Genomic DNA, 24239 nt, shown 5'->3' on the forward strand with positions numbered 1-24239 from the left:
CGACCAGTCCAGGGTGTACCCCGCATCTCGCCCGAAAACAGCTGGGATAGGCTCCAGCACCCCCCGCGACCCTCGTGAGGAAAAGTGGTAGAAAATGAATGAATGAATGTTATTAGATCTGTGAATGGCTGGCGACCAGTCCAGGGTGTACCCCGCATCTCGCCCGAAAACAGCTAGGATAGGCTCCAGCACCCCCCGCGGTAGAAAATGAATGAATGAATATTATTAGATATTACACTAATTGTTTTTCACAAGTAACAAAAAGCTAAAATGTCAATGTTGACCTACATTGATTGGTTTTAGTGTCTTTAATATAAATACAAAATGGATTCAATGACCTCGCATCCTTTAATTTTTCTGTATGCAGAAAAAAATTCAACCTCCATCCCATTCCAAACATCCATTTTCTATACTGCTTGTCCTCATTAGGTTCTCAGGTGAGGTGGAGCCTATCCCAGCTGGCTTTGATGGAAAGGTGAGGTAATGTAAACACAATCACACATTTTTTACGACGGTTATCTGAAGTAAAACATTCGACTGCCTTTTCCGCTTTGCCTTTTTGCTCTCTTTTGGATGTTTGTTTTTCCTACGAAAGTCCAGAGTTTGTTGTTATGGCGTAGCAGTCTTATCATCGATGGACTTGCCAAACACTCAAATGACATATAAAATGTGTGGTATTGAATGCAGCTCTGCTACCACCACCCCTTAAAATTGTCATTTTGCACATTTTGTCACAATGCAGAAGTACTTCCACGCGGGAGACATGGCTTTGTTTACTTTCTAGCCTACTGCAAATACAATCCTCCAATCCCTGGATCAATACAAAAAACAGACAGCCTCAATCTCCAAACATCAGTAAAACATTTAAGTTAATACACTTCTCTGGGATGCTTTTGTGCAGTTTGAATTTGAGGTAGTTCAAAACAACACGGCGTACCAATACAAAACAGGTTTAATGATTATTCCGGAATGATATGTTTTGTTTTATCCAGAAATTTAAGAAAACATTTGAACAAAAAGTATGTGTAAAGGTTTCAGTGCATGGTATATCTGATGAGTTGAATCAGAATGAGTTGACCTGCTTGTGTTGGTGATTGTGAAGTGAAGCAGCCTGAAGAAAACCAAGCAAGTCCAGTTGTCTGGTTCAACTCTTCAGATAAACCAAACATGCAATTCAATATACAATTTTTTTTTCTGAATAACTTAATAGGTAATTTTAATAATAATGATACACACATTTCTTCTGTAGACTACAGTAGACTATTCTGTAGACTATCCGCCTGGGTCAACAAATTAAAAAAGCCTCCCAGTCCCGTCATACTGTACCTTGGAGTCTTTAATGTGGGCAGAATTCCCGCAAAGAAAACAACCTCAGCGCAGCATTAGAGGGTGTCTCTTTGTGTGTTCTTCTCCAGCATATATCTGCAGCTGTGTGTCAGACAGACCATAAACATAAACACCTCACCTCATTGTGCACAAATACACAAACAGAGCGCAGAATTACAGTCCTACTAGTTGATTATGTTTGTTAGTTGTTTAACAAACTAGGAGTGTCTATGTGTTTATTGTATGAATTAATTTTAAAAGTATTCTGCGTAATGTGGTACACACCAATATTCATTCATTCATTTTCTACCGCTAATCCTCACAAGGGTTGCGGTAGGTGCTGGAGCCTATCCATGCTGTCGTCGGGAGAGAGGCGGGGTACACCCTGAACTGGTCGCCAGCCAATCACAGGGCACATATAGACAAACAACCATTCACACTCACATTCCTACCTATGGACAATTTGGAGTCACCAATTCACCTAGCATGTTTTTGGAATGTGGGAGGAAACCGGAGTACCCGGAGAAAACCCAAGCATGCACAGGGAGAACAGGGATTGAACTCTGCTCTCCTAGCTGTGAGGTCTGCGCGCTAACCACTCGACTGCCGTGCAGCTCCCACACCAATATTTACCAACAAAATTAATATCACCAAAAGTGTAGTCGTACTCTGATGATGAATGATTGCAGGTGAGATTGACTTAAAATGTGAGTGAAAAGTGACAACCGAGTCAAACGGCCTCATTAGGTAAACAGCAGCACCGCGAATATATAAACACACCCCTGACGTGTGCGACACCAGTTGAAAGTCAGCAAGAGGTGCGAAATGTCGTCCAAGCCGACTAATGTGCTCATCACCGGGGCCAACAGAGGCCTGGGCCTGGAGATGGTCCGACAAATGGCAGAGGACAAGGGTCAAGTGAAGAAATTGTTTGCTTGCTGCAAAGAACCAAGTGGAGCCAAATCTGAGGTGAGAATATCAACTTGATGCAATGAAGACTGCATCATTTTGTATTCGGTTTACAGGGCTTGCAAACATTGGCTAAGAAGCATTTGGATATCATCATCATCATCCCCATGGGTATGAGCTCTTTTACCTGACTTAAGTTTGACACTTTGACTGTCATGTATTGTATTGTATTGTACTTAGTCTGCAGCAAATAGATTTGATGGCATCTCAGCCATGGTAACAAGGACCAAAGAGTGGTACCCATCTAACGTAAGGTTGGGGACATCAAGCATCGAGATTTAAAGCAGATGCATGTTGAACGTTGATGTGGACCTTCACGTGACTCTGTTTTCTATGACAGATGTCAGTGACCTGGACAGCATAAAAGAGGCGGCCAAACTGATCGGTCCCCAACTGGGTGGGGAGGGCCTCAACCTGCTCATCAACAATGCCGGAATCGTCGGCGATATTCATAGCAGAGTGCAGGAAATTGCTCCCAAGGATGTGCAAGATGTCTTCAATGTCAATTTCATGGGGCCTCTGAATGTTATTCAAGTAAATGGCGAACACGCTAATGTGTCTGCATGACTTTTCAAAATAATAGCACACCGTCTGCCCAGTTATTAGTCTCTCTTCCTCGCTGCTGTCATGTTCTAGGAGTTCCTGCCACATCTTCGGGCGGCGGCGACGGTCAGCGGGACTACAGGGATGTCTTGCAGCAAAGCGGCTGTCATTAACATCTCGTCATGCATGGGCTCAATAACAAGCGCAATGGGATACGACTCATCCGTGCCTTGTGTACCATACCGCATCAGCAAGGTACACAACTTTTGCATGATGCTCCCCAGCAACTGCAAAATGAACACAAATATATACACTCATCATATACTTTTGGTCTTGTACGATTTCCTGTTCCTGCACGTTGGTAAGATTATCGCTTTACGTTTGTTGTCACACATTATGCTTTTTTTCAGGTTGCTCTGAATATGCTAACAGTGTGCGCTGCAGAGGAGATGAAAAAGGATGAAATCTTATTTGCAGTGCTGCGCCCTGGATGGGTGCGCACAGAAATGGGCGGGCCACAAGTAAGTCCGTTCGGCCAATGCCTCGTGACTGAATCAAGTAATATTAATGGCTGTGTACAATAGCAATTGTGTTCTAACCTTGCAGGGGGAAATTGATGTTGAGGAGAGCGTGAATGGGATGCTGGAAGTGATGGCCTCTATGAGCGAAGAGCATAGTGGAGCCTTTCTAGATTATAAACACAGAACCATGCCTTGGTAGCTTAACATAAACATCAACACAAATGATTTAAATATATAAATTGACTTGTAACTTTCTGTCCTACATTGTTGCTTTTTTCTTTAAATGGGCTGAACAGTAATCTGGATGTAGGAAGTGATTGGAGAGTGTAGTCTGAGGCCATATCGCATGATTTTCTCAATGTCTATCCCTTTTTCCTCCACTTCAATACAAAGAATAAAGTCTCCAGTACGTGTGCTTATAGGTGTGTCGATGTCATCACTTAACGTATATAATCTACAACCAGTTCACTCCCGACAAAGCAGATGACAGCCAGGAGGCTAGCTGCTCTGTGTGCTGCCTACAAGGCATAACATCAGTCAACATCTAATACAAACATCTCATTAGAATACACGATAATCTCATTGCATGCAGGGAATTCACAGCGAGTCTGATTTAGCTGTGGAGTTACACAACAGCAACAAATATCACAATGCAGGCGCACAGTTAAGTCATTTACATGTTTGTCCCGCCATTTTGACTTTGTGCGTATTGTGATGTAACAATCTGGCTCTCATGCCCATTTAATTTTAATTTGTGATTTCAAGTCAACGCATCTGCCCGATGTCTTTTCTCATGTTGTGTCTGAACCGAAAACTAAGCTTCAACATACCCCAATGACCTTAGTGATAAGAGCCATCGTAAATGGATGGATGTTTGTTGTTCCTAAGGTCGGGGGTTCAGTGCAGCTATATCTGCTACTCCAAGCGGAGATTGTAAGGTCTTTTTCAAGGCAAACACCCTTCTTTCACTCCAGGGTAGATTAAGTCTCTGCTGGTACCTCACTGAATCATGTCCTGCTTGTCACTACCCCTATAAAGAGGGCAGCGCCATCTTGAAACAAGACCTCTGTGTCAAATTTGTGTATATCGATATAAACATGCTTGTTTTTGATATCGTGCTTAACAGAAATATCTATATTTACAAAAAAAAATAACGGCTGCACGGTGGATGAGTGGTTAGCGTGCAGACCTCACAGCTAGGAGACCAAAGTTCAATTCCACCCTCGGGCATCTCTGTGTGGAGTTTGCATGTTCTCCCCGTGCATGCGTGGGTTTCCTCCCACATTCCAAAAACATGCTCGGTTAATTAGCGACTCCAAATTGTCCATAGGTATGAATGTGAGTGTGAATGGTTGTTTGTCTATATATGCCCTGTGATTGGCTGGCGACCAGTCCAGGGTGTACCCTGCCTCTCGCCCGAAGACAGCTGGGATAGGCTCCTGCATCCCTGCGACCCTCGTGACGATAAGCGGTAGAAAATGAATGAATGAACAAAAAAATAACGATATCGCTCAGCCCTAGTTAAAACACAGAGGAATTGTCTCAGGCTACGAAAAAAAAAATCCCAGCCTACCCCAGCTGTCTTTAGGCGAGAGGCAGGATACACCCTGGACTGGTCGCCAGCCAATCACAGAGCACATATAGACAAACAAACATTCACACTCACATTCATACCTATGGACAATTTGGAGTCGCCAATTAACCTAGCATGTTTTGGGAATGTGGGAGGAAACCGGAGTACCCGGAGAAAACCCACGCATACATGGGGAGAACATGCAAACTCCACACAGAGATGGCCGAGGGTGGAATTGAACCCTGGTCTCCTAGCTGTGAGGTCTGCGTGCTAACCACTCATCCGCCGTACCGCGTTGACAATATCAACTTAATGAAATTACAGTAAATCTGCATCATAATTTTGTTTTTCTATTCCATTAGCAGACCTTGAAAAAACTGGATAAGAAGCATCCGGACTTCATTATCATCATCCCTATGGGTATGAGCTCCTTTAGCCTACTTAAGTTTGACTTGCCTTTCATCGGCATGTTTGTATTGTATTGTACTCATACTGCAGCAAAGCATTATTAAAATAGGCCCATGGGCATCTCAGCAATGTTTAAAAGGCCTGGAAGATGGTACCCATATATTGTATGCACCTAAGCTAGATCAACAGGACCACAGGGATGTCCTGCAAGAAGGCAGCTGTCAACATCTCGTCAGATATTAGCGCACGAAGATACAGTACAACTCATTGGTGCCTTACCGTGTCAGCAAGGTAAGCGGTGATGACTTTTTCATGATGTGTCCCAGCAACTGCAAAAATGAACACAAATAAACACACTTGTCACATACTACTGTGCTGTGCTGTTTATTGTGACACACAGTGTTAAATTATGTAACATTTGCATTTTTTAGGTTGCTTTGAATAAGCTAACAATGTGCGCTGCAGAGGAAATGAAAAAGGATGAAATCTTGCTTTCAATGCTGCACCCTGGTGGGGGTGCACAGAATTGGGCAGGCAAGGGGTGAGTCAGTTCATCGTGACTGAATAGTGTTGGAACTTATTTGACATCTAATGTCAAACCATTTTTTGTGTTGCTGTGAGGAATGTTATTTGAATAGAAACAAAGAGTACAGAAAAGGTATTTTATTTGGTGAACCGGATGTACCTTATTTTGAAGGGCACTAAACAGGATGTTCTGTTAGCCATTTTTGTCAGTTAAACAGAGAGAAGTAATATCATTGCCTTATGTTGTTGGTACATGAATGTGAGTGTGAATGGTTGTTTGTCTTTATGTGCCCTGTGATTGGCTGGCAACCAGTCCAGGGTGTACCCCGCCTCTCGCCCGTAGACAACTGGGATAGGCTCTAGCACCCCCTGTGACCCTCATGAGGATAAGTGGTAGAAAATTAATGAATGATTTAATGAATTATGAGAACCTTGGTAAGATAGAAAAATCAAATTTAACTTTTAATCTCTTAATAAAAGCGTGTGTGTGTGTTATTTACAAAGCTGATTCATAACCTAAAAGGCAAATAGCAAAAAAGATTATAAATATCAATTCAGATTGATGCATCCGCCTTAATTTTTGTAAAGTATCGGTATCGATATCGACGATACAGGCCCTGTATTTACTTGGTATTGGATCGATACCAAATCTAGCAGTATAGCACACCACTTCTGGATGACGAAGGTTGTAGCAACATGACACAAAAACACTTGAGGGTCATAAAATTAAAATTAACTTACCTGTTACCGACTGTTCCTCATTTGAGAGTATTTTAAAAATGTTTTCCTATAGAATGTAATTTTTCTATTGAAAAAAAGGGGAAACGTGTTGCTAAACTTGCTAGGCAAGCACCAGTTTTAAACGTTTCAGACCGCTTGCTTTCACAATGTCTTCATACTTTCTTATTGCTTCAACACCTTTCAAGCTCAGACACTTCTACTTGGCTTCACTGGCAAAACGTATTTTTTTTCCCCAAAAAATACGTTTTTTAAAAAAAAGCTACATTGTACTATTTGTCGCGATACGACAGGTGAAATTGACTCTTCTTCGGGTGAGGGCGCCTCCTCCACAGTCCTGATTTGTTACAGCAGCACCACCCAGTGTTGGACATGGGAAGTGCAGCAATGGAGTGTACTGTTCCTTTTACTTTCAAGACTGGGTACTGCTTAGATCTTGCTCTCATTCAGGCTGTTTGTCATTTCAGTTTTAAAAAAAATTTACCCATTTTGGAGCGCAGCAGAGGGAACACACAGTTGTAAAGGGTAGTTTTACATTTTAAGCAAATATTTATCTAAAAGTACAAAATACAGTCAATTTCATGTATGCATTTACAGTATGTCACAAAAGTGAGTACACACTTCACATTTCTGCAAATATTTTATTACATCTTTTCATGGGACAACACTGAAGAAATGAAAATTTGCTACAATGTAAAGTAGTCAGTGTACAGCTTTTATAACAGTGTAAATTTACTGTTCCGTTCAAAATAACTCAATACACAGACCTTAATGTCTAAACTGCAGGCAACAAAGTGAATACACCCCTAAGTGAAAATGTCCAAATTGGGCCAAAAGTGTCAATATTTTGTGTGGCCACCATTATTTTCCAGCACTGCCTTAACCCTCTTGGGCATGGAGTTCACCAGAGCTTCACAGGTTGCCACTGGAATCCTCTTCCACTCCTCCATGACGACATCACGGAGCTGGTGGATGTTAGAGACCTTGTGCTCCTTCACCTTCAGTTTGAGGATGCCCCACAGATGCTCAATAGGATTTAGGTCCGGAGACATGCTTGGCCAGTTCATCACATTCACCCTTAACTTCTTTAGCAAAGCAGTGGTTGTCTTGGAGGTGTGTTTGGGGTCGTTGCCATGTTGGAATACTGCCCTGCGGCCCAGTTTCCGAAGGGAGGGGATCATGCTCTGCTTCAGGATGTCACAGTACATGTTGGCATTCATTGTTCCCTCAATGAACTGTAGCTCCCCAGTGCCGGCAGCACTCGCGCAGCCCCAGACCATGACACTCCCACCACCATGTTTGACTGTAGGTAAAACACACTCGTCTTTGTACTCCTCACCTGGTTTCCGCCACACACGCTTGACACCATCTGAACCAAATAAGCTTATCTTGGTCTCATCAGACCACAGGACATGGTTCCAGTAACCCATGTCTTTAGTCTGCTTATCTTCAGCAAACTGTTTGCAGGCTTTCTTATGCATCATCTTTAGAAGAGGCTTCTTTCTGGGATGACAGCCATGCAGACGAATTTGATGCAGAGTGCGACGTATGGTCTGAGCACTGACAGGTTGACCACCCATCCCTTCAACCTCTGCAGCAATGCTGGCAGCACTCAGGCGTCTATTTTCCAAAGACAACCTCTGGATATGACGCTGGGCACGTGCACTCAACTTCTTTGGTCGACCATGGCGAGGCCTGTTCTGAGTGGACCCTGTGATGTTAAACCGCTGTATGGTCTTGGCCACCGTGCTGCTGCTCAGTTTCAGAGTGTTGGCAATCTTCTTATAGCCTAAGTCATCTTCGTGTAGCGCAGCAATTCTTTTTTTCAGATCCTCAGAGAGTTCTTTGCCATGAGGTGCCATGTTAAACTTCCAGTGAACAGTATGAGAAAGTGTGAGAGTGATAAAACCAAATTTAACACACATGCTCCCCATTCACACCTGAGACCTTGTAACACTAATGGGTCACATGACACTGGGGAAAGAAAATGGCTAATTGGGCCCAATTTGGACATTTTCACTTAGGGGTGTATTCACTTTTGTTGCCTGCAGTTTAGACATTAAGGTCTGTGTATTGAGTTATTTTGAGGGGACAGTAAATTATACAAGCTGTACACTGACTACTTTACATTGTAGCAAAGTTTCATTTCTTCAGTGTTGTCCCATGAAAAGATATAATAAAATATTTGCAGAAATGTGAGGGGTGTACTCACTTTTGTGACATACTGTAGCTCACTGCCTTTTATGATATGTCCTTAAAAACTGCAGACTGCTCCAGTCTTTCACTCGTTGTTTTGCACAATTGAATAGCACTGTTAAGTTTAATAGTCTTATCTAATGAATGTATTACCTAATGCTGGCTTGTCAAACCAATGATAAAGTGACTAAGCCTTTAAGGTAAGCATCCCATAGTCCACAGCGATACAATGGTGATGTCAGCCTGACTTCTTATCAACTATTTCTGTAGGTCTAATCATATCATGACGTCAATCACCTGAATTGTAAAGTTCTAAAGTACAATAAAGTCAGGTCAAATGGGATTAAGGAAATTAGAATATTCCACCATTCCATTTGAGATGTTAACTGCTAAATTAGTTGTCTAATTATGTTCCTTGCAACACCAGGGAAGCAAACACCAGGAAGCAAAGATCTAAGTACTGTATGTGTAAGTACTGCATGTGTCACGTGAAAAGTTAAACCAATTTGTGGCCACATTAATCAGTAAACAAAACACAACAGTGGCCAGATATTAGTAAGTCAACAATAAATATTGACACTAACTGGAACTAGAATGGCACTCTATGTGATCATCTGCATAGCCATGCACTTATACAAGCAGAATAACGTTAATTGGCAACTACAAATTGTCCACAGCAATAATTATTTGTCCATATGAGCCAAGACCACAAGATCGAATCGTCACAGTCATACTCGGAGTAGAACCGCTGCTCCTCTGCATTGAGAGGTGTTCAAGGCACGTACTACCAGTAGGAGGCCTCCTGACTATGTGTCTCAACTGGCCTGGGAATGAGGAGTTGGACAACATAGTTGGGGAGAGGGACGTCTGGGCTTATATGCTTAGGCTGCAGTTCCTGTGACCTGACCTCAGATAAGCAGTAGAAAATGGACGGAGGGATGGATGTCTACAGCAGGGGAAACCAACATGCAACCTACTATAGTAGCCAAAATATGTTTACTTTTTATTACTTCGCCAATGTTATCTTATACATAGTTATGTCCAGTGTATTTTAGTCTTACAACTATGCAATAAATATATAACATACAGGGAGATTAGAACATTTTTGCTAAATTTTACATTTAAAATAAAAAAAAACATGTCAGACATCTCAAACATAATGTAATTTTGACTCACTGTCTGCAACCCACTCAGAATGAATCCATGACCCACAAATGGGTCTTGACCCACTAGTTGAGAACCGATGCACTAATGGCCAGGGCGCCTTAAATTCACAATTTATGTCAACATCCTCTTACAATTCTACTAAAACAAACAGCCAACAGAAACAAACAAAAGCACCTCCAGGATGCAAAACAAGTTTGCTGGTCGGTTGATTTGTTTACTGCTTTGCATAACGTCACTCAACATTGGCACGTCACATATATGAATCCTTTATAATTATTTTTACATGCTTTACATGCTCCATTTTCTCCGATTTGTTATACTTTTTTTCTACGTTGTCAACTTGTAGCTCAACTTCCTGCAGTCCCAGTTAGATTGAGCCGCCCAATACAGCGCCTGATTGTGTACCAAATACACGTGGGCGTGACTTCAAGGCAATACAGGCATATAAAAATTGACGCCCCGTGAGAATGTTGTTCGACGAGCTCAAGAACCGAGAGCGCCATGTCGTCCACGCCGATCACGGTGCTGATCACCGGGGCCAACAAAGGCCTGGGCTTCGAGATGGTGCGTCAATTGTCGGAGGATAAAGGGCGAGTGAAGAAACTGTTTGCCTGCTGCAGAGACCCAAATGGACCCACAGCTGAAGTGAGCAAAACAGACGAGATTTTTACACTTTTAGTCTTTTTTTGAATCTAAAATGTTCACTTTTAAACGCTGTTAAAACAATTCCTGTTGCAGAAACAAACGATGTGATTTCCTTATCAACGTACTTTGCCCAGCGCATGCGCACTAACTACTTATTCGCTCAGTCTTAAAGAAACAGCAAGTATTAACTCCTTATTCGGGTTTATCCACAAACAGCGTATTTTGTATACTACTGTGTATTTTCGTGTGTTTACTCGTGACTTACGTGGTAATGACATTGTAATAAGTCATAACCGTCCAGTGATTACAGTACAATTACACTACAAGTCCCAAAGTGCACTGCTCCGTTAGCTTCACCTGAGCGCTCATGTCACCAGTTTGAATCAATTTTCAGATGTAATTTTAAAAGTAAGCATTGGTATATGGTTTGGAATTAAAACACAAATCACGTTTTATATATGTATAATGTAAATGTGTCATAAACGCAAACCAGTTCACTATAGGTTAGCTTAAGCATACTGCGTCATACTATATGCGGAAGTACAGTGGCCTTAAAGGGACAAAACATTTGACAACGCGACAGTAATTAGTTGTGTGGTGAAATAGCCACATGTTCAATAGCAGTGTTATTTATTTTGCTCTCTGTTTACAGGCCTTACATACACTGGCAAAAAAGTATCCAGACGTCATTGTTATCGTCAATATGGGTATAACAAGTTTAGCAAGCTAATTGCTCAGTGAGCTAAAGAAACATTATGTTGAGTGTCCCACTTTTTCTATGACAGATGTCACTAATGAGAGCAGTATACAAGAGGCGGCCAAGGTGATCACCCCCCTACTAGGCAGCGAGGGCCTCAACCTGCTCATCAACAATGCTGGATTGGGACTGGAATCATCGCTGCAGACCACCACGACAAAGGACATGTTGGACTGTTTCAACACAAACGTTATTGGTCCAATGAACATCATCAAAGTAAAATGATTTTCACACTGCAATTCAACCACCGCAGTCAGACTATTTATGGTGTTTTCTCTCCCCTGTTGTTACCTTATTAGGAGTTCCTTCCTCATCTTCGGACAGCAGCGAAGGCCAGCAAGATTTCAGGGATGTCCTGCAACAAAGCAGCTGTCATTAATATCTCCGCGATGGAAGGTTCAATGGACGTGACAAAGGAGACCTATTCATACATGGCTATTGTACCATTCCGTGTCAGTAAGGTAAGGTGTGGCCATGTTTGCACGGTCGGCATCAAAACAGTGCTGCGATAAATACAATGCCCGCTGAAATAATGCAGCTGAAGGCAAAATCAAACATTGCTCTTTTCAGGCCGCTTTGAATATGCTGACAGTGTGCGCTGCGGAGGAGATGAAGAAGGAGAAGATCCTGTTTTCACTGCTGCACCCTGGATGGGTGCGCACAGATACTGGTGGGCCAGAGGTGAGTTGACTGGCTGCTGCAAACACAAATGTATGATGCACACATGATGGGGTTAAAACTATTATTGTACTTGTGTACCAACACACCCTCCCCTGTTATCACCATGTTAGTGCATGTCTTGTGTTTAATACGAGATAAGAAAAAGGCACTAAGCTAACAAACAGGACTGGGGTGTAAGGAAGCAATTAATCAAAACAGTGCTGAAAAGTTGTATACTGTGATTAAAATATTTAATCATGATTAATGGCATTTTGTCAGAGTTAACTCAGAATTAATCTGAAATACATTTTTATCTAGAATAACTAGGGATGTAAATCTTTGTGGTAAACTATTCCATATACAACTACAACTATAACTACATCAAATTTTATATATACGTTTTGAAACTATAAGCCATTATTTTATTCCCACTTTGTTATACAGTCATTGAACACACCGTGTAATGTTGTCCCACACTGCACTTTTTCTTTCACCTCATATTTGTTCCCAAATGCTGATGATACTACATTTTTTGCTCTGATTTATTTATTTTTAAATGGATAAGTGTTGGGCTGCACAGCGGTCGTGTGGTTAGCACGCAGACCTCACAGCTAGGAGACCTGGGTTCAATTCCACTCTCATCCATCTCTGTGTGGAGTTTGCATGTTCTCCCCGTGCATGCGTGGGTTTTCTCCGGGTACTCCGGTTTACTCCCACATTCCAAAAACATGCTAGGTTAATTGGTGAATTGTACATGAATGTGAGTGTGAATGGTTGTTTGTCTATATGTGCCCTGGGATTGGCTGGCCACCAGTCCAGGGTGTACCCCGCCTCTCCCCCGAAGACAGGATAGGCTCCAGAAAAGCGGTAGAAAATGAATGAATGAATGGATGTGTTAAATGGATAAATGAAAAGACTAGTAGGGTATAGTAAGTGTAATAAATCAGTGTTAACTTGCCCATTACATGCTCAGCATTATTCTGTCATCGGTCCTCCCTCACTCTATGGGTGGCGACAGTGTTGCTTTTAGCAGTCAATCTTTTGGGAACTCATAACGCTCCATAATAATTACTTACTCATTTTTTTTGTAAAATACACTGGCTGGGATCGATTCACTTTTCAGTGGAAGTAGCATCATTTGATATCACATGAATTTGCAATGAGCACAAAGCCAAAAACCGGACTTGACAAAGTTAGTGTTAAGTTGCATCTTGAGCACAAAGCCTGGGCTCGCTGAACCACATTGACCATGTACCCCCTTAGGCAGATGGGTGAACAATATTTGAGACAAATAGGCCTTTTGTGTACATAGAAAAGGTTGTACATCTTTGGATTTGTCTAAAAACTGAAGTGGTGCATATTTGTTGGGTTTACTGTATATAATAAATCATGCCACCCAAAGCACTTAAGCAAAACCAATAGGGCGCACCACAAATTGAATGTCTTAGTTTTTCACATGCCTATAGCTCTGTCATTGTCATCTACACAATAAATTGAAATGACCCCATGTTTGTTAAATAAAGCCGATGTTTAAAATTGTGTCTTCCAGGGGGAAATTGATGCCCAAACCAGCGTGAAGGGGATGCTTAAAGTGATGTCCACCATGAAAGATAAGCACAATGGAATCTTCCTGGATTACCAGGGCAGCCCCATGCCTTGGTAGCATCACATCAAAATGAACCAAAATAAAGTTATTGTGCTTACTTGGATAAATTGTGGCTTGTTTCTTTAATCATCTATCGATTGTTGTTCCTTCCACGTTACCATGTGGCGCTGTTCCATGCTACCATGGTAGCAGGGCAGATCCTGAGAGGGTGAGGGTTATTCCTGTTGGGATGTTGGCTCCAGGGAAAAAGAAGGGATACAGCTTGCCTGTAAAGAAGTCATTATAGGTATGGATGGGCATCATGACAGGATTGCGGCAAGCGAGTGCTGGGCCTTGTCAGTCCACTCCAGACACCCAAAAATGTTAACACAAAACACTTTTATTATAGAAGGATGAGATTTACATGCAGATAATACAATGTAAACAAATGAAAGGTATAAATAAAGTGATTAAAATCACTTACCTTTATTGATGACTCCTATTGATCGAGGAAGGGAAGGCAAGAGCCACTTGATTTCAGTAGTTTCTGTTCTTTTTGCCTCTGTGATGGGTTATTTTGCAATTTAAAATCATGCAATCATTGAGTTTGCCTAAAGAATGATCATTACAAGATGCTGTTGTATTGTGTAACTTCAAGTATGGCGATTTGGTGTTCGGTATGTGATCCAAAACGGCTGTTTTTACTTTGAGGTGTGAAAATCCCCTTAAATTATACGACTCCAAAGTAAAATAGACTGCATAATAAAACAATGGAAAAACAAACAAAGCCACCCCATGAGTCAAACTTCTATGCAAAACAAGTTTGCTGGTCAGTTGATTTGTTTGCTGCTTTACATAACGTCCATAACACAAATTGTCATTACCTTGCAACTTGTCTGCATTCATTTTTAACTATTATATATGCTCCCTTTTCTTACATACGTTTTGCACGTTATTGCCAACATCTTGTTCAACTCGCTCCTGTCTAATTGAGCCGCCCATTGCATACAAACTCAAACAGGTGGGCGTGGAAAGGCGGACTTAAAGGCAATATAAAAATCGATGCACTGTTAAGAGTGTTGTTCGACAAGTGCAAAGACGACAAAGACCGATTGTGCCATGCCGTCCAAGCCGATCACCGTGCTCATCACCGGGGCCAACAGAGGCATTGGCCTGGAGATGGTGCGTCAATTGGTGTTGGATAAGGGGCGTGTGAGGAAGTTGTTTGCCTGCTGCAGAGACCCAAATGGACCTAAAGCTGAGGTGAGCATACCAGACGACACTTTTAAAAATAATGTATATATATATATATATATATATATATATATATATATATATACTGTATATAACATATCCACCTTTAAAGGCCGCCAATACAATCACAACAAATCCCTACTGCACAAACGCAACACAAACACTGATGTACTGTAAACAAGAGTCCGTAGCGTATGCGCTCTAATTCCTCATACCTAAACTAGTTTTTTGAATACTACTTGAGGTATTGTTGTGTAGGTGTTTTTCGCTGACAAAATACTGTGTACTTTTCATTTCTACCGCAAAACACAGCAATACATCGAAACTGACCTGTGAGTATAGTACAATTATACTACAAGTCCCGGGATGCAATGCTAACTTTAGCAGACCACTTAACGCTTAATGTATCTCGTCAATTTTAAATCATTTGATTACATTTAAGCATTGGTATTAGCTGTAGTTAGAAAGAGTAGAGTTAAAACATACATAACCTTGTACATTTGTAATGTAAACGTGTCAAAAACGCTTTTTTTTAACAGTCACGACAATTGACATGAAGCTACTATGTAGCCATTACTCGTGCACACTTGTGCTCGTGCTTCATTCTACTTGTCTCGCGAGGCGTTCAGGCACACTCATAATTGTGAGTTTTAGGTAATAATTGTTTTTCATTTTTATTCACATACCCTCTATCGTGACACATTGTAGTGTATTGACTGTAGCCTCAAAGCACTGGCGTAAACAACGTCAAATATGAGCAGTTACATGAACATGTTATAGAGATGAGACATTCCCCATTAATTAGCTAGATGGTTAACTCTGTCTTTTCCCTTTCCTTTCCTCATTCATACTACTACATAGCAGGAAGCTAAATAGCTAGCCAACAAGATGTGGTTGTCTCTAGTGTTTTCGCAGAAAACTGCAGGTCTCTCGCTCAACCCCTATAAAGCTGTTAATAACGGTACTGGGATGTGTGTTTAAACATGACATGGCAATAATTTAATGTGCAATTTAATGTTTTGATTCTATTCGCAGACCTTGCAAACACTGGCAAAGCAGTACCCAGACATCATCGTCATCGTCACTATGGGTATAAGAGCTATCCTTTACTGTACTTAAGTTTGGCATGCTACATTCTGCATTCTATGTTTATTATCACGCTAGGAATATAGTAAAAGTTAACATAAGTATACATAATAGTGACTATTTTCTATGACAGATGTCACCGAGATGAGCAGCATACAAGAGGCTGCCAAGGTGATCATCCCACTACTGGGCAGCGAGGGCCTCAACCTGCTCATCAACAACGCCGGGGTGGCGCAGGAATTATCGCTGCAGACCACCACTACCAAGGACATGCAGGACACTTTCAACACAAACGTTATTGGTCCTATGAACATCATGAAAGTAAATTATTTTCACACTGCAAATTAACCACCGAAGTCAGACTATTTATGGCGTTTTCTCTCCTTATTAGGAGTTCCTTCCTCAACTTCAGACAGCGGCCAAGGTCAGCAAGATTTCAGGGATGTCGTGCAACAAAGCAGCTGTCATTAATATCTCCGCGATGGAGGGTTCGATGGACGTGACAAAGGAGACCTACTCTCTCGAGGCTATTTTACCATTACGTGTCAGCAAGGTGAGGTGTCCAAGCAAACAGTGCTGCTGCGATAAATACAGTACACACGGAAATAATACCAAAGTTTGCTCTTTTCAGGCCGCTTTGAATATGCTGACAGTGTGTGCCGCAGAGGAAATGAAGAAGGATAAGATCCTGTTTTCACTGCTGCACCCTGGATGGGTGCGCACAGATACAGGTGGACCAGAGGTGAGTTGACTGGCCGCCGAAAACAAACACACACAAACCGATGTATGATGCACAAATGGTGGTAATAATTTGTCCTCAAGCAACTTTTTTTGTTGTTGTTGTTGAAACCTGTCCTACATGTGTGCAAACACTCCCTACCGCATTTGTGCAGCATGTTTGCACACATGACTTGTGGTCTGACTTGCTAAACAAAAGTCGCTGAGCTAACAATGTTTGGATGCTTGTGCTCACACAACTGGTCTTTAAACCAATATTATTACGGCATGAGACAACATTTGTAAAGGAAAACACACTTGTCCGCTTTCTTTTGAAGTGAAACGCCAAGTTAGCTTACATTAAAACTATAAAGACTTTCAGACTTCTAAGTATATTTCATTTGCATAGAATGTCAATGCAATGCAAGGCTGCGTCACACCTTAAAAGCTCTTACCTCACCGAATGACTAATATAGTCATTAATGTCATAAATCACAACAGCGCAAGCAATGTGTCAAATTTCCTATATTGTACTGTACTATATTTACCCATCAGTCACAATCCTTATGTGAAACATGAACACATATTTCCTTCCCTTTTTTGTGCATTATAACATGAAAAAACAAGTTAATATGAGCCAGCTAACAATGCACGTCATTGGGATACACCTATTTCGACTATGAAGCCCTCTAACAACATTGCATTGTTTGATATCCATGCTATGATCATGCATTAACACGTACACTAAAGATAACATGTAATAGTTGCAGTAACTTGCCGTATTTTGATGATTTAAAACACTACCAAAACATCTTTCCTAGGGCATACATATGCTTATGCTAGTTCCGTCAGCAACAGGGGCATAGATACAGCGATAACACTTACAATGTCCGCACTCATTGGGATAACCGTGTCTTCCAGCACAGGACGTGTAGTCCAGTACTCAGGTAAAAAAAAAAAACTACTGATGGCAAAACAAGCTTCTGGTTGAGTCTTTGTCGCGAAATTGAGAGCTAGGTATGCACTCTTTAGTCTATGAATGACGCCGAGACTAGCGGTTAGCGATAGTTTTTCGATAATATCGCTATAGCTTGGTTAATATGCAAGTCAGTTGCAAGTCAATGGAATACTGTTGCCGTTTTTTTAGGGGTGTTTTTAGTTAGCATCAAAAATTTCCCATGACGTGTGTCTTATTAGCTAGCTCATATTAACTCGTTTTCGAGGTAGAATGCGCAGAAAAGAGAAAGAAATATGTATTCATGTTTCAAGTTCGGTTTATGAATGATGGGCAAAATTTGCCAAAAAAGTGCAGTTCCCCTTTAAGATCAAAGATCCTCTACGTGTGCACTGTTGCAGAACTTGAAAAAAAATCAGCTATCAAGATGCATATTTTCATTTTAGCGAGCATGTGTTCAATATTTTTATCGAATTGAGACCACATTTCAGCTGAAAACCTGTAAACTTAAAGCCATATATTTAATTGATGATGTGACATTTATTGAAGTTAATGATTATCAAACACATAAATGTGTTCTCATGATGACAAATGGGTAAATATCTCCTGTGTAATGGTGATGATACTTTAGGGCTTAATCTATTTACACTCACCACTCATGTTGACGAGCACCTCCAATAGAGGATATTAGATATGATTAATCAATTGGATTTGTCTGTGGAATGTAAAATAAGTTAATGCAATGATTAACTTTGTATTCCATTACATGTTCATTTCTAACATAGGTAGTATAGGTGAGACCTGCCAGTTAATAGCTGTGACAAAGACTAATAAAGTACATAAGCCGCGGCGATGGAGACATTATTTGCTTTATACCAAGCCACTTTGTATTCAAACATGATTCATATCAAGTCAAATTTAAAGAAAGGGTGTGGAACCTACTGACCATGGGCCATTTGCAGCCAGTGGCAGCATGTGATCCGGCCCGCCATGCAAATTCTAGAAACAAATAAAACTTCAGACAAAAGCCGGCAAACATTTAACCCCTAAATGATCATTATATAATAAATCATCTTGACCAGAGCCGTCCTTATTTCTCCCCACACGCCTACTGCTGTCACTCATATACACAATAACTGAGGTGGCCCCCTGCTGGTCAAGAGTGAAACTACAGCTTCAAGGGATTGTACTTTCTCATTCATTCATTTTCTACCGCTTTTCCTCATGAGGGTCGCGGGGGGTGCTGGAGCCTATCCCAGCTGACTTCGGGCGAGAGGCGGGGTACACCCTGGACTGGTCGCCAGCCAATCACAGGGCACATATAGACAAACAACCATTCACACTCACATTCATACCTATGGACAATTTGGAGTCGCCAATTAACCTAGCATGTTTTTGGAATGTGGGAGGGATGGAGAGAACACGCAAACTCCACACAGAGATGGAATTGAACCCTGGTCTCCTAGTTGTGAGGTCTGCGTGCTAACCACTCGTCCACCGTGCAGCTCTTCTACTTTCTCATTCATTCATTTTCTACCGCTTATCTTCACGAGGGTGAAGATAAGTTGTGAGGTCTGCGCGCTAACCACTCGACCACAGCTCTTCTACTTTCTCATTGTTTCAAAATATTGTTGAAAAATGTGTCTTCCAGGGGGAAATTGATGCCCAAACCAGCGTGAAGGGGATGCTTGAAGTGATGTCCACCATGAAAGATAAGCACAATGGAACCTTCCTGGATTACCAGGGCAGCGTCTTGCCTTGGTAGCTTACATGAAAATGAACCCAAATAAAGTTCATCTGCTTACAAGAATATATTGTGGCTTGTTTTTTTTTTATTATCTATTGATGGTTGATTGGTGTTCACCATGTGGCGCTGTTCCACACTGCCACTGTAGCAGGGCAGATCTTAAGGGGGTCTGGATTATTCCCGTTGATGTTGGCTCCAGGGCAAAAGAAAGGGTACATCTTGTCGGTAAAGAAGCCATTAAAGGTGTAGATGGGCATCATGCTGATAGGATTTGAGAAGGTCACCTCACCGCCGTCGTAGTCCAGCTGAACCCGAACCCTGGTCAGCTCCCCCTCCAGGTGCAAGCGAGTGCTGGGCCTCGTCATGGCCGAGTATTCTCCTTCGTAGTGCGATATCATCCAGAAGCCGCCCTCGGGGCAGCCGGAAATACGGCCCTTTCGGTCGATGGACTCCTTGACCACCCCCAGCATCCAGTCCACTTTGTCACCCACCTCCACCTCCCAGGCGTAGCGGCCTGACGTGAAACCCTCAGAACCCAGGGCGAAGACAAAATGGCCGAAACGTTCCGGGTTGTCCGGAAGCTGCTGCAGAGCGCCTCTGTTGGCCACGCAGGTGAGGTCCTTGGAGATGGACAACCAGGAGTACGCAGTGTTGGGGTCCAGGGTGATGGGTGCTAAAACAGCATAAAATGGGTGTTTTCTCTAAATTTGATAACCCCAGTTTGTATATGTTACCCAGGAGTAAGCTTATGTAAAACATATAAAAGGATGCTCACTGTACTGAACCAGCTCCACCATCTTCTCCCAAACATGGTACTTCAGGGAACTCACATGCTTGGCCACGTTAATAAGAGCTCCAGACACCTTTTCCGGATCCTTCTGCGGAAGCTGTGCTCTTTAAAAACAAAGAATCGAACCATGATGTCACCAGCAGTAAGATTACCTAGTATGATGTGGTCATGAACATGCCTTACCTTTTCTTTGTGTTGGAGTAATTCTACAATGATGCAACGAGTATTATTAGAATTGATCAGCAGGTCCAACAACATTGAAAGTGAAAGTTACCTGCAGGAAGAGAGCATCTGCGGATGCGATCTCATTCTCGACGGCGATGACGGCGTGCGAGAAGGTCAGGATGTCCCTTGTGATGCTCTCGGACTTCTTCCTCACCAGTTCTCGCTTTTCCTCTTCCTCTTGCTGCAGGGCGGCCAGCCGAGCCGCTTCCTCCTTTTGCAGGAAGTCACGCAGCTGTTCGAATTCCTCTTTGACCTGCTTCTCAGCGGCTTGTGCCTGGTTCTGAGCGTGCAAGGAAATGGATGAGTCAGCACATCCTTTCCTCAATGATGGCAACAATAAGGAATTTTAACTTTAGAAATACTATGAATGCTACAATAAAGACTTTTGTTTACTTCACACTGATGATAGTATATACTAGTGCAGGGGGCTCTAAAGGGTGTGGTCAATCATGGCTGGTTTTATCACCACATTCAAATACCACAATTAAGCAAAAATGTTAATTCATTCATTTTCTACCACTTTTCCTCACGAGGGTCGCGGGGGTGCTGGAGCCTATCCCAGCTGTCTTCGGGCGAGAGGCGGGGTACACCGTGGACTGGTCACCAGCCAATCACAGGGCACATATAGACAAACAACCATTCACACTCACATTCATACCTATGGACAATTTGGAATCACCAATTAACCTAGCATGTTTTTGGAATGTGGGAGGAAAACGGAGTACCCGGAGAAAACCCACGCATGCACGGGGAGAACATGCAAACTCCACACAGAGATGGCCAATGGTGGAATTGAACTCGGGTCGCCCAGCTGTGAGGACTGTGCGCTAACCACTCGCAGCCTTAAGCAAGAATGAAAAAAAAATAAAATAAAAATTGACCAGAATAAAAACAAAATATTAGGACAATAAAGTCATAAAATCCAGAAAAAAATACCTGTAAAATAACTGTAAATAAAAATAGAAATTAAAAATATAAAAATAAACAAAACAAAAAATAGGTTGCCTAAGAGTTTTATATTTTCTCCTGTATTAGTATTATAATACTAAAGTAACAATATTATGAGAATGAAGACATGAGACAAAAATGTACAAGAAAGTTAAATTATAATATATAGTATATATATATAGTATTATATTGCCCTATATAATAGTTAAAAACTGCAAGTGTAATATGTGTAAAAAAAAAAAAAACAATACAAATTAATAAGCTTTGTCTCTGATGACGAGATGGCCACCATTTTGTTTTTTTTAACTGAAAGTGGCCCCCATGCATTCTTTTACATTATGTACATTATAACTATGCTATCATACGATACCTTTCTTATAGTATCTTATTCGTGCGCAGCAACTCGTGCAGTGGTTTGTACAAATGCTGCAGCTCCCCTGCAATTGAGAACTGCATCATGTCGTCTTCAAATAGGCGGTTTTAATTAGTTAACTTCTGTTTGCATGACAATGTTACTTTAGCATTTAGCGCAGCAGATCTTACCTTCTCACACTGACAACAGACTGATAAGCTTTTGTCACTTTTCCAAACAATCACGACTGTTTAATGTAAGCGATACTATTTGGGGAAATTTCTGTTGTTTTCAAAGCACTCTGTAATGCAATTCCTCATTTTCCAACACGAAACACAACCCTTGGCTGACGCTCCGCAGCACGCTGTAGTTACACCAGCGGCCATGCGGGCTCGAGCGGGTTTGCTTGTTGATACCTTGATGTGCACAGTTGTGTCATCACACTCCTGCTTGGCCTCATACAGGCGACGCAGGTTCTTCTTCACAGGAATCAGCTCGTTCTTCAGTTCCTCCTGACGAAAACAACAGAAGAACATTCAAAATGGCCACTTTTAGAGCAAAAATGTGATTTCTTCTGGACTTGTTTGCATGATGTCTATTAATGAATTGTATTAATTGTAACAATAATTCACCTGACCTGCAGGCAAAGAAATGCAGATCAAATAATTGCTATTGATTTTGTTTGCACAGCTGCTAGGCAGAGTTCAAAGGGCTTTTGAATACGAAACAAATGGCTAACAATGCAGCAACAAGAGTAAGCAGGGACAGGAAGTGAGATAGCATATCTGTTATTGTATGCAGGGGTGCTCGCCGCTGAGTGGAGTTCAAAGGGCTTCGAAACCCAGGAAATAGTTTGCATGACAACCTCAGCGACTGGCTGCTACGGGACAGTTCCTACAAATTTGTTTTGCATGTGACTATATTTAAAAATGTAAAGCTACCTTGAGATCATGAGCTCCTTCTTCCAGAGGACACACTCGATGGCCCTGGTGCTTCTTGGAGGTGTGACACACACAGCACAAGGTTTCCAAATCATCCAGACAGAAGAGCTTGAGAACCTCGCCGTGGTTGGTGCACCTCACATCCTCCACGTCAGCTTCCAGCTTCATGGAAGCGACACTTCCAGCCACGGCTGTCTGGAGTTGCTGCTCCTTCAGGAAAGTGTCGGCGACATTCTTCAGAGCCAGGCTGACCGTTGGCTCCGTCAGGGAGCACTTCCTGCGGCAGATGGGACACTCGCGTCTGGCCTTCTTTTTGTTCCAAAACTGCTGAAGGCATGCCCTGCAGAAGCTGTGGCTGCACTTGAGCACCACGGGCTCCTTGAAGATCTCGCAGCACACTGGGCATGACAGCTCCTCTTCCAGAACGGAGCCCGAGCGGGAAGAGACGGCCCTCGGACGAAGGGATGAGTTCACTTTGGAAGTCTGGAGGAAGGAGAGTTTCCCGGGCTGAGAGGACGCACGTGGGCGTGACGCCATGGTGGAAGCTTCTAGCAGACAATGTGGTTACAAGGCTTTTCCGTGAGGGCTGCAGCAGGTGGACTAAACAGGGGTTTAGGTGCAACTGGGCTTTTAGATCAACAGGGACTTGAAGAACAGGTTTAGTCCCCTTCTAGGAAGGCCCTCATCTCTTCTGCTCCATTTTTAAGAGAAAACACCAACAGAAGCTCACATGATGTGTTAAAAAAATAATTCCACCAAGTACAATGTCTGACATATACATCACATTTGTGGTGCCCCCTATGGGTTGTGGTCATACTAGCATAAAAGTTTTATCATTAGACAATTAGTTCATGACTTACAAATTATTTGGTGGTGACTCAGCTAAAACTAAAATCCTAATTATGGGGTAAAAGCAGCACCACAATATGGAGTATTTGTCAAATAAATTAACAGCATAGGCAACACAGTACAGGCGAACATTTTGACACATTTTCATCCTTTTGTGTGCAACGGTTTAGCAATGGAACAGTTAGATTAATGAAATACATAAATAAATTGCAAAACCAATAGAGGTTTGGGGTTTTAAATAATACTGCTATTTAAGATGTTTTCTTTCATGGTCACTTCCTGTCTGTATCAGGCATTATCATGAGCACCAAGCTGAAACAACAGCGTTCAGGAACAACAAAGCAAACAAGTTATTATTAGAACTGCATTGTAATTGAACATGAACAGTGTCATACAAAGTCACGGAGTCAGTGTCCATTTGTTTCCTCTCAGTGTGAATGAAGAAATTTGTGACAAAAGAACTCCATAATACACTGAAATCTCAAAATATATCCCGCTCACGCTGAAATGTGATATAGGAATTATTTCCCAAAAACAGCAACACAGGACAGAAGTAGTTTCTATTGACAGTTGATGTGGAGGTGTCATGCAGCACAATGCAACCCTCTTTGACAATCCTATCTTTCAACAACAACAAAAACAAACAATACAAAATACAAGATGAAAAGCTGTTAGCTTCCTTTCCTTTCACAACTCCAGGTAATGTTTCTCCTTTCAAATAGATGTCACAGCACCTGATATAAAAACACTAGCCATTAATAA

The 24239-nt window shown here is 41.9% G+C and overlaps 4 protein-coding genes across 4 annotated transcripts; 3 read left to right on the top strand and 1 right to left on the bottom strand.

The window, feature by feature from the left end:
- The first annotated feature begins 2057 nt into the window (after nt 1-2057).
- LOC131103830 (C-signal-like) lies at nt 2058-3800 on the top strand. The gene is made up of 6 exons (XM_058050427.2): nt 2058-2295; nt 2352-2406; nt 2636-2829; nt 2932-3093; nt 3249-3359; nt 3445-3800. The coding sequence occupies exons 1-6, from the start codon at nt 2152-2154 to the stop codon at nt 3556-3558; spliced, it is 780 nt and encodes a 259-aa protein (XP_057906410.2). The 5' UTR covers nt 2058-2151; the 3' UTR covers nt 3559-3800.
- A 6588-nt stretch (nt 3801-10388) lies between these two features.
- LOC131103199 (C-signal-like) lies at nt 10389-13741 on the top strand. The gene is made up of 6 exons (XM_058049267.2): nt 10389-10611; nt 11264-11318; nt 11397-11584; nt 11668-11829; nt 11939-12049; nt 13578-13741. The coding sequence occupies exons 1-6, from the start codon at nt 10468-10470 to the stop codon at nt 13689-13691; spliced, it is 774 nt and encodes a 257-aa protein (XP_057905250.2). The 5' UTR covers nt 10389-10467; the 3' UTR covers nt 13692-13741.
- Nucleotides 13742-14678: 937 nt separating this feature from the next.
- On the top strand, nt 14679-19437 carry LOC131103198 (C-signal-like). The gene is made up of 6 exons (XM_058049266.2): nt 14679-14876; nt 15903-15957; nt 16087-16274; nt 16345-16506; nt 16585-16695; nt 19277-19437. The coding sequence occupies exons 1-6, from the start codon at nt 14733-14735 to the stop codon at nt 19388-19390; spliced, it is 774 nt and encodes a 257-aa protein (XP_057905249.2). The 5' UTR covers nt 14679-14732; the 3' UTR covers nt 19391-19437.
- LOC131103197 (E3 ubiquitin-protein ligase TRIM35) lies at nt 17947-24177 on the bottom strand. The gene is made up of 6 exons (XM_058049265.2): nt 22629-24177; nt 22104-22199; nt 20437-20667; nt 20346-20368; nt 20148-20266; nt 17947-20045 (listed from the first exon to the last, which is right to left on the bottom strand). The coding sequence occupies exons 1-6, from the start codon at nt 23163-23165 to the stop codon at nt 19486-19488; spliced, it is 1566 nt and encodes a 521-aa protein (XP_057905248.2). The 5' UTR covers nt 23166-24177; the 3' UTR covers nt 17947-19485.
- Between the last annotated feature and the right edge of the window lie 62 nt (nt 24178-24239).

This window comes from Doryrhamphus excisus, linkage group LG16 (assembly GCF_037039965.1).
Source record: "Doryrhamphus excisus strain RoL-2023G ecotype Guam linkage group LG16, RoL_Dexc_Guam_v1.1, whole genome shotgun sequence".
NCBI classification, from domain to species: Eukaryota; Metazoa; Chordata; class Actinopteri; order Syngnathiformes; family Syngnathidae; genus Doryrhamphus; species Doryrhamphus excisus.